At 45.7% G+C, this 13,677-nt stretch overlaps 2 protein-coding genes across 9 annotated transcripts in view; one reads left to right on the top strand and one right to left on the bottom strand.

The window, feature by feature from the left end:
• The window catches only part of Vps13d (vacuolar protein sorting 13 homolog D), a 220,483-nt gene that overhangs the window by 145,794 nt on the left and 61,012 nt on the right, over positions 1–13,677 (bottom strand). For all 8 annotated transcript variants that reach the window (XR_005285964.1, XM_038335369.2, XM_042055363.1 and 5 more), the window contains 5 exons: positions 10,538–10,709; positions 10,225–10,337; positions 7,572–7,784; positions 2,699–2,961; positions 1,897–2,030 (listed from right to left, as the gene is read on the bottom strand). Coding sequence is in view for 7 of the 8 variants with exons in the window: in XM_038335369.2 (XP_038191297.1) it covers positions 1,897–2,030; positions 2,699–2,961; positions 7,572–7,784; positions 10,225–10,337; positions 10,538–10,709 (895 nt within the window). In the remaining variant the exon portion in view is untranslated. The remainder of the gene's footprint in view (positions 1–1,896; positions 2,031–2,698; positions 2,962–7,571; positions 7,785–10,224; positions 10,338–10,537; positions 10,710–13,677) is intronic.
• LOC119817913 (60S ribosomal protein L27-like) lies at positions 8,772–9,280 on the top strand. The gene has a single exon (XM_038335377.1). The coding sequence runs from the start codon at positions 8,829–8,831 to the stop codon at positions 9,237–9,239; it is 411 nt and encodes a 136-aa protein (XP_038191305.1). The 5' UTR covers positions 8,772–8,828; the 3' UTR covers positions 9,240–9,280.

Raw genomic sequence — 13,677 nt, 5'->3', positions numbered from 1 at the left:
TGCCTGAGCCAAAAGCATCCCAGAGATGGCTTCTACCTTGCCTCCTCTGTTCTGTCCACAACCCACGGCTTAAAAGACACAGGGTGAGCTGGGTGGTGGCGGCGCATGCCTTTAATCCCAGCACTCAGGAGGCAGAGGCAGGCGAATCTCAGTGAGTTCAAAGCCAGCCTGATCTACAAAGAGAGTTCCAGGACAGCCAGGAATGTTACACAGAGAAATCCTGTCTCAGAAAACAAAAACAAAAACAAATTTAAAAAAAAGACACAGGGTAGAGGCTGCTTAATATTGCATATGACATATCCAGTGTCAAAGGCTACTCAAGTACAAATTACCTCCTTCATAATAATCACACCAGTAAGAGTCATGGTCCGTTAGGTCGCACATGAGCATCACTACAGAGCAGGTATTATGAAGGGATGGATACGATATAAAACCCTATCGCCTATTCTAAGCAGGCCTCCCTTATCCAAGGGCCCTTCACAGGACAGTGCTCAGCCTGAGGGAAGAGGATTCAAGGCGAGCAGGACTACTGCCTCAGCTGTGCACACCTGCCACGGAGCCTTCCTAAGGCTTTAGAGGAAAAGTATTAATTTTCCCTTCCTCTTCAGGAACTACACAAAACCCCATTGTACCTGGTGGTCATTAATCAATCCCCAACTGGATCTCACTTCTAAATCCTCTTGAGAGATCATGAGAAAGAGTTTATAGCGTAATACATTAACCTGGCATGTGCTAAGGGGACCTATGGTACATGCTTTTCAGCACTGGAAAATACTGCATCAGTCCTGACATGAGGGAGATGAGCCATGCAGAACCAGACCACCCAACAAGGTGCTTGTGGGAATAGGAACTAAGAGGTCACCCTGACTAGTGTCCTGAGGAGAGGAAGGTGTATGGGAAAAGTCCTTGTGTGTTCACAGCTCACACTAGAGGACAGAACACAGTAAAGTAAGCTTCCAGATTGGAAAAAAAAGCAAGGGGAGAGGCAAAGGTCCTTCACTGAATGATGTTTCCCTAAGAAGAGCTCAGGAGGCCATAATGAATATGGTGCATAGACCTATAATCTCTGCTACTCCAGAGGCTAAAGTAAAACAATCAAAAGTTCAAGGCTAGCCTAGGCAACTGACACAATCAAAACAAAAAAGGATTGAGCTGAGCAGGGAATGTAGCTTACCTTAGTTGACAGAGTACTTGCCTAATATACACAAGGTCTTGGTTCAATCCAAAGCAATAAACATACACACACACACACACACACACACACACACACACTCACTCTATTATACTCACACAATATATCCATATTATAAATTATATACATACTATATATAGTACTGTATAACACATGCTATATATGCACATACATATAAATTATATATACTATATCCGTATACATTACATATCATATATTAAATACTAGCTATTTTAATCATATTGATGTGCTATGTATATAAATTATACTGTATTACATATATACACCTGCATATATATTTACAAATTATATACACTATATAGATCCATATAAACTACCACACAATACACTATGTATGTTATAACTATATATAAACATACTATATATTTAATATATTTATAATCATATATATATATGCATATATATATAAATTACATGCACACGTATTTAAGACAGTCTTGACTCTTGGGTCTTTTCCCAGTCCTACTGACTCAAAAGCTCTGAAGGTTGGGCCTAACAAACAATTTGATATAAAAGGAGGACAGGGTGGGGATGTAGCTTGCTGGTAAAGTACTTGCCTAAGCATTCACAAGGCCCTTGGTTCCATTCCTAGCACTGGAAAAATAAGCACTCAGGAGCAAATACTTTTCTAGATGGTTCTCCCTGAAACCCTCAGCAGTGTTACAGTCAACCAGTAAACTTACCTCAATACCAAACAAACTTCCTGAAAAGGGACGATCAGCAAAGCGGGGCTTATAGGTGAGCACCGTGGTGCCTTTCAGAATTATGGCGTTGGTATCAAAGCAGGATACATCTTCAACAACGACAAACTCCGTGCCTAGAAAGGACAGTGTCATCAATCAAGGCAAGAAGAAAGCTGGCATTACCCAGCTGTCCCAACACAAGTGGCATAGCTGCCAGGTGAGCTCTCAATGTCCTGCTTCACTGCCATCCCAGACTCAGGATCTGGCAAGCACACCTGGACTAACCAAGCAGTGACTGGCTGAAAAGACTATTCTGTAGCTCCTCTGTTCAATAGGCATGTTCAAGACAGACAGAGAAATGACATCCTGGTCACTCTGGGAGGCTCAAGAGATACTTGGAAGTAAAGAAGAGCATCCCATCTCCAAAGGACTTAGAACCCGAGGAAGAAGAGTCAGCCAGGTTAGTCAAGCAGCACGGGCTACCACAACAACTTTGCACAGCTATTCACACTGCCCACAAGGAGTACAGACCGCTGATGTCCAGCTGCCACTGTTGGGAAGTGCTGACAGATTCCTATTCATCTGGGTCTGGAAGACTCACTCACACTGAGTTTTACACCAGCAATCCCAGCACTCAGGAGGGAGAAGCAGGCAGACCTTAGAGTTTGCAGCCAGCCTGGTCCATGTGAGATCCTTTCTCAAAAAAGTAAGAGGGTGGGGCTGGCACAGAGAAGCTGTCCTGTATGACAGGTCTGAGTTAACTCCAAACGAACAAACTGTGGCACACACTGTGAACAATCACCTGTTACATTGACCTTGACTTCCAGGTGCCTCTCATTGGACACAGGGAGGGAAGACCGCTTGGTGACTACTCCACTCTTAACAGTTTTGGGAACAACAGCAGATTCGCTGCTGGCGTTGCGGTGGCGTGCAGGAGTGACATTTTGTTTCTTAACATCACTGGGAGTGTGTAGGAAGTCGTGGACCAACAACAGCCAGTCAAATATGAGAAACACTCGGAGGTTGTTGAGAACTACAGTGAAACAGGAGGAATCTTTTGTAGACCTGCAAGAAAGAAAGAAAACAGAAAAAAAGAGAATTACAAAGAGCAACACGGTGTTTCACTCTCTGCCAAGGCCTTACTAAGGGCCAGTAAGTAGCAACTAAGTGTTACTTTTTTCTTTCCTTCTGTTTTTAGGTTACCCCTATGCTATCAGAGATGGCCTCAGATGCCTGGACTCGGTGATTCTCCTGCTCAGGCACGGGCGTACCTGGGAATGCAGATATGCAGCGCCATGCCAGGCCCCACTCCAGTATTTCATGACCACCACCTTTGAGCACGGAAACATTCGGAGCACTGCTTTAGGAGCGCACCAAGGATAAGCATTTTGGAGGTCAATCACATTTTGTAAAGAACTTATTCTGTTTTATGTGTATGAGCGTTTTGCCTGCACATGTGCCTAGTCACCACACTCATGCCCAGTGACCAGGAAAAGTCACAAAAGGGCACTGGATCTTTTGGAAGTTTTGCAAGATAGTTGTGAGCCACCATATGGGTGCTGGAACTGAACTCAGGTCCTCACTCAGCAAGAGCAACAAGTGCTCTCAATCAAGGAACCATCTCTCCAGTCCCTCATGAGAGAGAGAGAGAGAGAGAGAGAGAGAGAGAGAGAGAGAGAGAGAGAGAGAGAGAGAGAGAGAGAGAGAGAGAGCGCTATATCTAGGAAAGCAGGATACAGAGTCCTCAACTAACATTAGACTGTAGCAAGTATTTATTAGGCAGCATCTAGAGCCTCTTTTTTCTGTCTTTAACAATAATTATTAGTAGTAATAATATCTGAGAGGGCACCAGGCAGTGGTGGCACACACCTTTAATCCGAGCACTCAGGAGGCAGAGGCAGAGGCAGACGGAGCTCCGTGAGTTTGAGGTCAGCCTGGTCTACAGAGTGAGTTCCAGGATGGCCAGCGCTACACAAAGAAATCCTGTCTTGGGAAACAATTAACAACAATAATAATTGAGAAGGCACAACAGCACAGCTGGCACAACTGGCACCTGGTAGGTAGAGCTGGGACGCTCCTAGCCATGACACAATGCACAGTCCTATAGGAGCAGCCTGATCTGAAATACCAATATAGGCTAAGCATCCCAATCCAAATACCCAAAATGCTCACATCTGAATTGAGAGCCTTTGGATGTTCTTTTCATTTTGTTGTTATGTGTGTTATGTATGTTTTACCTGTATGTATGACTTTGCACCACATGTGTACAGTGCCCAGAGGCCAGAAAAAGGCACTGGTCCCCTGAGACAGAAGTTCCAAAATAGTTCTGAGTTGTTACCTGAGTCCTGGGAATGAAACCTGGACATTCTGCAAAAGCAGCTTTAACTGTTGAGCCATTCCTCCAGCCCTGGATATTGGAAGGTTTATTGGAGATGTTTAACTGACAAATCCTATGTGAATTCTCCAAAATATGAGGGGGAAAATCCAAACTCTGAGATGCTTCTGGACACAGGCCCTACTTTTAAGGAATAGCCACCCTTCAGTGTTAAGGCTGGTAAAGGCTGGTCCAGTAAGAAGAGCAAAGGCTTTGAAGTCAAGAGACCCAGAGTAATCTTGTCCTTCTCAGGCTGTGCTCTCATATATAAAATGGGAGTTACTAACACTGTGAGTGGAAGCAGCAGGTGCTCCCCAATCACTCCTCCTGTCAATCCTGACGGCAGGCCTAAGATGGATGAGGTGCCTTCTTAGAAGCTCAGGGTCTGCTTCACAAACACCACATTCATATACCAGTACTATTTGGCTTCTTCAACTGCAACTAACCTCGGACCCCAGACCTTTTAGCCTGAAAAGGACATTGGTCACAGGTGGATAGAGAACACCCTACCCTAGAGTAGAAATGGGGCAGAGGGATGGGCAGGAAACAGGGACTGGTTTTGTAGTATTCAAAGTTCCTAAGAAAGACTCTCAGGCCTAGTCTGAAACCCCAGTGTCCCCAGGGTGATGGCCAGCTCTATGACCACACTAGCAGGCAGAGCCAGCAGAGACAGGCTAGGGAGATCACAGGGTCTGAGAGTCAAAGTTGATTTTGTGAAGCCAGAGACCCTGGCTCTGGCTGCTCCATTTCCTGGTTCCCTAGCCTGCCTGGGGAAGGCTGACTTGGGGATGTGCCTGAGGCTGCTTTCTCCAGTCTCACTTCTGCCAAATCTGGCTAGATGCCTCTAGAAAAGGGTATGGCAAGGCACAGTTCCTTCTCTCACACAGCGTCTGTCACAGAAACACTCTGCCCTTTTGTAATGGACAAAAAATGTTGCCCTCAGTAAAATTTTTCCACCCCATTCTGAGCAGAGATTGTCAGGCCTTGGTGCTGACTGGAAAGTCAGTGTGTCAGACCCCATTCTGGAAAATATTTCAAGCCTTGAAACACTGTGAAGTAATTTATATTTCAAATACAAAATCCCAACAGAACAGCGATTCTTCATGAAGCAGCTCACTCCTCTCACCAACAAGGGCATGCCTGTTAGCAAAAGTCAAGGTAAAAACTGATTATTTGGCTCCATGAAATTATATGCCTTTAGTATTTGCACAGAATAATATTTTAGGCCTCCTAAAGACATGATGAGGAGGGGACAAAGAGCTGACTACTTACTACTTAGGAAGTAAAGCAAACACCAAACCACCCCTCTGCTGGAGAACTAAATACAGGGAAGCCTCCCATTCTGAGAAACATCTTCAAAGGGGCTGCTAAACACATCCATCGCATCCCAAGGCTAATTCAGCCAAGGAGGAAGGTCAGAGGCCATGAAGAGTTAGTGAATTTGGTTCTGATATCAGAGACCTAGGTCTGACTTGTGACTACTAGACTTCTAACCTGTGCGACGTCCCAAGTTATTTGGACCTTCTCCAGGTGTGGGGGGGGGGGGTGGAGTTGCCCATGTTTGCAGATCTGGAAGGATTCAAATGGCAGTAGGTAAGATGCCTGGTTAAGGCAGGGGCCAGCAATAAGCCACCAGCACTACCACTGTTGGGCTCCTAATGTTCCCACAAAGGGATAAAATGTCTCCTCTGCTAGGCCTCCTAAAGGAGAGACCAAGAGCTCCTCCCTTCCAAAGCTAAGCTGGGAGGAACTCCTGGGTGGCACACTGAAACACCAACCATACAAGAACAAGAACAGCCCTGAACTGTAAGAATCTCACACTAGAGCAGTCAGTGGTTCTCAACCCTTTCAAACAACCCTTTCACAAGGGTCGCATGACTGATATCCTGCGTATCAGATATTTACATTAAGATTCATAACTGATATCCTGCTTATCAGATATTTACATTAAGATTCATAACAGTAGCAAAATCACTGCAAAAATGCAGCATGGAAAATAGTTTTATGATGGGGTCACCACACGAGGAGCTGTGTTAAAGGTCGCAGCGGTAGGAAGCTGAGTCACTACCTAAAGGAGCATGAAAGGCACAACTATGACAGCAGTAACAGCAGCAGCCGCTTCGGATGACAGCTGGCTTGCCAGAATGACTCAGCTCTGCTTCAATCCATAAAAGAGGAAAGTGAATCTCAACATAGCTATGGAGAGGAAGACTAAATCTTAGGGCTAAGGTCTGTCTCATTCTAAAACATCTCCCCCACATGTCGACCCCATCCCCTGCCCACTGCCTCCCATGATATCAAGGAGCTCTGCATAGATGACTGTTCTGTCAGAACCACCTTCCTCTCATGTAGACCAAAGGCCCTGGCGTGGGTTTTTTCCTTAAACTCACATAATTTCTTCCTTCCCAAGTCACTTCACAAATTAAAGCTTACAAGGAGGATTTGGCTCAATGTCAAACTACTTTTTTTTAAGCAACAGAGACACCTTTTGGTGAATCCATGATACTGCAAGGGAGCTGAGCTGGTGAGCGATGGCAAGTGTTGGTGAGTGCTGGTGAGTGCTGATGAGTGCTGGTGAGTGCTGGTGGGTGCTGGTGAGTGCTGGTGAGTGCTGGTGAGTGCTGGTGGGTGCTGGTGAGTGCTGGTGAGTGCTGATGAGTGCTGGTGGGTGCTGGTGAGTGCTGATGAGTGCTGGTGGGTGCTGGTGAGTGCTGGTGAGTGCTGGTGGGTGCTGGTGGGTGCTGGTGAGTGCTGGTGAGTGCTGGTGGGTGCTGGTGGGTGCTGGTGAGTGCTGGTGAGTGCTGGTGGGTGCTGGTGAGTCTCCAATTTTTTTCATCCTTTGATGTTCTAAAGTCAGTGGACTTGGCCTACTGACAACAGAAGGAACTATCTCCACAAGGAAAGACAGAGTTGGAGGGCTGGAGAGATGACTCAGCGATTAAGAAAACTGCTCTTCAAATGCCAGCACCCACATGATGCTTACAAATGTCTGTAACTCTGAGATGTGGCACTGTCACACACACATACCTGTAGGCAAAACAGTAATAGTTAAAATGAAAGTAAATAAATTAAAAGAAGGAGGAGGAGGAAAGAAAATAAGAAAGATCAGGGTTGAGGGTCCAAGTGTGAGGGTACATGCCTGTAATCCCAGCATTGAGAAAGCTGAAGTAGAAGGATACTGACTTCAAGGAAAGCCTAGGCTACAGAGTAAATTCCAACCCAGCCTGGGCTACACAGAGAGACCTATGGAGGCACAGTGCGACAGAAAAAGGATGGCAGAGCTGCAGTCTGCCCCCACTACCTGAAATGCAGTTCAATCTGAATGGAGCCCTGGGTGGCGCTGCTGCTCTTGGAGGGCTGAAAGATACAGTTGAACACATTGGTCATGCCAGGGCTGGGCTTCTGCCCAGCATAGCGGGTGTCAAATGCCATCATAGAATGGGAAACCAAGTTAATGGACTTGGTCTGGTTGGAAAAACTCTCATAGAGCAGCTTACATTTCTTAAAGTCAAATCTGAAAGGAGAGAAAGCAAACGAAAAGTTAAACACAATCCTACCTTACAAAATTAAGTTCAAGTGTGGAACAAGAGCACCATCATCAATGTATCAGAGTCCCTTTCAATCTGCGACCCTGTACCAGCTCTGTTCACAAGCCACTCCAAATGCAGTTAGTGGTACTGTGCTCAGAGAGGTGCTTATATCCAGAGGAATGCACACAGCACTTAGTAGTTGCTCAGTACCATTATGATGATGATACACAGAGTCAGAATCGCTGAAAACTGAAGGGTGCAAAAAAAAATGCCAGCTGGTGGTATGCTCACCTTTAATCCCAGCTCTCGGGAGGCAGAGGCAGGCAGATCTCTGAACTCGAGGTCAGCCTGGCCTACAGAGTGAGTTCCAGAACAGCCAGGGCTACACTGAGAAACCCTGTCTCGAAAAACCAAAAAGAAAAGAAAAGAAAAAAATCAAAAGAACAAGAAAACTAAAAGTGCAGCCAGGCACCAAAAGAGTATCTGAAAAGAGAGAGAGAGAGAGAGAGAGAGAGAGAGAGAGAATCTGCACTTCTCCCACACACACACACACACACACCCTAAAAATACAGTTCGGGACTCAAGTTCACCATGTCATGGCTCCCTCAGCTAAGCCGGGAGCAGGCCATGCAGGTTTTGAACAGAAAGACAAGTCAGAAGTGCATCAGCAGAGTATTACTAGCTCTGACACCCCATTTTCAAATGCAAACCAACTTTCCACCCATATAACCTTGGGCTAGTAAAATAAAAATTAAATTAAAAACTAAAAAATTGTATATATTTTATATACATAATTATACACACAAAAAAATCAACAACAGCAATCTATCTGGAAAACTGGAATATCGGCTGCCCAATTTAGGAGACAAGGGAGAGCTTTCAGGGTAAAAATACAATGCACTCTTCAGAATCCCACTCCAGATTCCCACACCTACTCTAAAAAACGAGTGACAGGGCTCCGCAGGGTGAAAGGTTAGCGGAAGTGGCCTCCTTTCCTTTCTGCTGGGAACCGGAGGCTCGCTGTCGAAATGGGCAAGCTCATGAAACCCGGGAAAGTGGTGCTCGTCCTGGCTGGTCGCTACTCCGGACGCAAAGCCGTCATCGTGAAGAACATTGATGATGGCACCTCAGACCGCCCTTACAGCCATGCCTTGGTGGCTGGAATTGACCACTATCCCCGAAAAGTGACAGCTGCTATGGGCAAGAAGAAAGTTGCCAAGAGATCCAAGATCAAGTCCTTTGTGAAGGTTTATAACTACAACCACCTGATGCCCACAAGGTACTCTGTGGACATCCCCCTGGACAAAACTGTTGTCAACAAGGATGTCTTTAGGGACCCAGCCCTGAAACGCAAGGCAAGGCGGGAAGCCAAGGTCAAATTTGAGGAACGATACAAGACAGGGAAGAACAAATGGTTTTTCCAGAAGCTTCGCTTTTAGATATATTTTTGTTTGCATCATTAAAAGTTTAAAAAACAAAACAAAACAAAACAAACAAACAAAAAAAAAAAAACAAGTGACAGAAGTCAACAACCCGGCCAGCAAAAGCCCAAAAACAGAGCAGCTGCTATGTTGCTTCCAGGGGTTTCCAAGTAGCCAGCTCAGCCCAGTACTGCCAATTGTCAAAACAGTTCTCATTCATATTCTCCGTCTGTATTCTGTCAATTTTAAAGCATTGACTCACAAGGCAGTCACCAGGGATGCACTGCCCAGAACTGGGTCAAAACTGTAGACACAGGGCAAGGAGCCCCCCAAATCCCTCATGCTGGTCAGCCCATGATCCAGCTCCAAGTGTACCAGAGCACTGACGTGCACCCACGCTATCCCAGAGCTCTCAGTTTTCAATCTGCCCTGCCCAAATGCTCAGCACATGGGCACGATGCACACCTATGTCCCAGCTACTCAAGGAGGCTGAGGCTGGGATCCTGGAGTTCAAAGTGAACTTGGACAACACAGCCAGACTCCACCTCAAAACCAAAAAAAAAAAAAAAAAACAATCAAAGTAAATGTTCTGTCACTCAAGAGACAAAACAGCAGAGCAGCCTGTCGCCCACAGTGTTCTAGAGTGAGGGAAATCATACCTCATAGCTGTAAGTCACCAGTGTTTGGGGCGAGCTGTTAAAAGGGCATAAGCTAACCTGACTTGGCTGATCAGACAATCAAACTGAAACTTCTAATAAAGTACTTGGGGGCCAGCAGCACAGCTCTATGGAACCTGATCAGCAGCAGCACACACACACATCACACACCCTCATTCTCATGCATGTATAAACATGATCACACATACATGCACACACAGAGAGAGCACTTACACACTTCATCAGCCTCAGAGCACCACTTCACTCTGCCCTCCGCTGACATGAAAGGGTACATTCCCACATCGTTCTTACTGCCAGTAAAACCACAGAGCTAATCCAAGTCTGACCTGGCTAGGGAGCCAGTGCCTTCTTTTCCTTTCGGATCCTTGAGCTCCAGGCTCACGTTCACCATGTCGATGAGGAAGCACATGCACGTGTACACCTCTCCGCTCAGCACAGTCTGTGGAAGAAAGCCCTAGTCAGGCCTCGGGTGACAGCGCCGACCTGAAGGTGAGCCCAGAGGTAAAGACTCTAATCCACCTGCTGTCCCACCCACTCCCCCTGCTGCTCTGCTGCTCCCTGCCTTCTTGGAGGAATATCCACATAGGTGACCGTCCACTGGGACTACACATTACGGAAGCAGACAGTCTGCCTACTCACATGTATCCTTGGATCCTGCAGGTCGTAAGGCCGCATGAACTCTTCTATGGGCTCCCCCAGGTTGTTCTCCAGTAAGCCTCGGATCAGCTTGTATTTATACAGATCCAGGGAGCAGTGCACAGATGACAGACTGCCATGGACAGTTATGTCTGCCACAGTGTGACTTATTTCTCTATGAGAAAGAAAGGAGGCCACTCTCAGAAATAAGACACTAACTGCCTTGGCACAGCACAGCCAAATGTAAGGCTACAATGTGGCTACCTACATTATCAGCCAGTTATAATCTTAACTTCTGATGGCAAAAATAAAGTCATGTATCTCCAATGATCAAGTTACTATGTCTGCCATGCTTTAACTACAGAGAGACTTTTAGTTCCAAATGTACATGGAGAAAATCCTCTGATCGAATGAGCTGGAAAAACAGGCTCAGTACTAGAGCACTAGTCTCGCACATATGGCCCTAGGTTCCATCTCGAGCATGCCAAATAAGTGCATACATAAATATAAACATATACATACAAATACATATATGAGCTAATTAATGTTTTTATTTTATATGTGGTTATTTTGCCTGTGTGTATGTCTGTAAGCTGTATATATGTGTGTGCAGTGCCTACAGAAGCCAAAAGAGGAGATCTTATTGTTGCAAGTGTCACGCCAGCCCCTGAAATTGCCTGGGAATTCCCATCCTGCAAAGCACTTGGACTCCAACTCTCAGCCTGCCAAACACTGACCCCTCTCCAGGGAGGGTCAGGACCACTCCCACAGGGTATTTAGGCTCACCAGAAAAAGGAACCTGTGGTTTCGGGTTTTGCATGTGCTCTCCCTCTGTCTTCCCCCACCATGCTCCCAGCCACCTGAGAGCCTGGCATTCATTAAACGTGGGCATTTTTGATTCGGTCTAATCTGGTTTGATTGGAGTGATCAAAACTGCTGAGTCATCTCTCCAGCCTCAAGTTTTGTTTTGGTTTTGAATTTGTTTGTTTGCTTGTTTGTTTTTGAGACAGCTTCACACTGTGGCCTAAAGTCTTTAACTCATAGCAATCCTCCTGCCTCAGTCTCATAATTAGCCTAGTAATAAGGAAAATCTCGCAAGAGTCAGAAATAGCTTAACTATTTCAGTTGAGGGAGTGATACAGATCAGATGCCCAGCTCATAGCTCCAGCTCCCATGGCACATGGAAGAAGAAACAAGTCTGTCCTCCTGAGCATGGGAGACACTTACTAGGACAACACCTGACAGTGCCTGGGGGAGCTGCACTGAGACTGAAGATGCCCAAGGCTGCTGGGACACGCATGCCTCATGCTGGGACTAAAGAGCTCCATCTGCCTTCCATGGGTGAAACAGGCATCATGGGTCCTCCATACACAATATCTGAATATATAAACTCAAAGGCTATGATTTAAAGAGGAAGATGTGCAAAGCTATATTTAAAAAAGAAAAAACCTGCTCTAGGGTTAGGGATATAGCTCAATGGTAGGGGGCTTGCCTATCATGTACTATGTCCCTAGCCTTGATTTCAGAACTGCCAAAAATAAGTAAATAAATTTGACTTGTCCACAAGGGAAAACCTATATACAATAAGCTACTTTGTTTTGTTTTATTTAATATACATGAGGGGTCAAGGGTAAGGTGTATGCTGAGTGCAGGTATCCAAGGAGGCCAGAGGTAGGGATCCTCTGAAGTTTCAGAGAAGCCACCTGACATGGGTGCTGAGAACTGAACTCAGAGCCTTTCAAGAATAGAACACGCTCTTAACCACTGAGCCATCTCTCTAGTTCCACAACAGAGTTTTAAAGACCAATAAAGCAATCAACAAAGGGCAACAGAGAAGCACTGCCATGTGGTGCGCTCGTGGTGGGGAGTGGACAGCACACCTGCTGGTGTGTTCCCCACTGGACCAAAGAGCTCTACCACCCAACACAGCACCTAAGGGAAGGGGAGAAGTTCAGAGAAGCAGAGAAGAAAAGCACTTCTTAATAACATTGCTTGCAAAGAAAACAAAAAGTTCAGTTCCTAAATAAGAAGCTCTTAGGATGGCCAAGCCAGGCTCGTCAAATAGAGCCCATGTCAACCCTAACTGGACACCAGCCAGGGAGCTCTGGCATGACAGGTCCCAGTGAGAGAATGGCATGAAGTGAACTGCCCAAACCTGGGGGCTAGAATGGGGCTACTTAATGAGGTTACTTTTTAAAGTATCCCCATTGTAAATATCTTTTGGGGGGTTTGTTTATTTTACTTCATCTGTGTGTGTGCACGTGTCCATGTGTGTGCAGGTGTTCATGGAAGTCAAAAGAGGGCATCAGATTACCCAGAGATGGAATTATGGGTGGTTGTGAGCTGCCTGGCATAGAGGATAGGAGCTAAACTTGGGTTCCCCAGAAGAGCAGCAAGCTCTGTTAACCACTGAGCCATCTGCAGCCTCAGCAGAGCTTTTTGATTGCTATCTAGACACTTTCTATCTTTCCCTGGAGTTAAAATGCAAAATGCTGCTTTCTCCCACACCAAAGTACCATAAAGAAAGATGTCATAAACTGTAATCAGGGTTCCAGTGTGGGTCAGGCAAGCAGGAGCATTATCTAGGCTGCAATCTTGCTAAATACATACCTAAGTTTTGGGCCTGAGCATGACTCTGTTGTTCTAGGATCATCAAGTTTTCCAGGCAGTTATGAAGCCAGTGAGAACTGAATCAATGACTGTTCTGAACTACAGACACAAGCTTCTTGCACATGAGGCTAACTACAGAGTAAATCAGGACTGGCCCCTTAATCTTTAGGAGGGCTTTTCAATGGGCTCCCTTATAAAGACGGGGCAAAACTGCACCTGCGCAGTTATGCAAAATAAATGGACTCCAAGGAGTCAGCAGTAGGAGGTCCAAATGCCCATCTTTTCCAGGTACATTGCCTGCTCTCACTACTTCCCTATTACAACTTAAACAAATGCTAAATTCCAACTCTTTCTTCTTTGTCAAGGCAAGGTTGCAGAAGAGTCCCCGAGTCAAACACTAAGTTAGAGTCATCTATGTTCCTCAACAAAACATAAGTTCTGTGATGGCAGCAGTTCCTCTTCCATCACACATGTCTGTGTCTAGCACATAGCAAGGACTCCATTAACACTCGGCACGGTAAAGAAGTGCCCCT

Source organism: Arvicola amphibius, chromosome 6 (assembly GCF_903992535.2).
Source record: "Arvicola amphibius chromosome 6, mArvAmp1.2, whole genome shotgun sequence".
NCBI classification, from domain to species: domain Eukaryota; kingdom Metazoa; phylum Chordata; class Mammalia; order Rodentia; family Cricetidae; genus Arvicola; species Arvicola amphibius.
The sequence above is the reverse complement of the archived record's forward strand: the minus strand, read 5'-3'. Positions and strand labels throughout refer to the sequence as shown.

Excerpts from the sequence above, each read along its gene's own strand:
- LOC119817913 (XM_038335377.1), top strand. The coding sequence starts at position 8,829 with ATGGGCAAGCTCATGAAACCCGGGAAAGTGGTGCTCGTCCTGGCTGGT.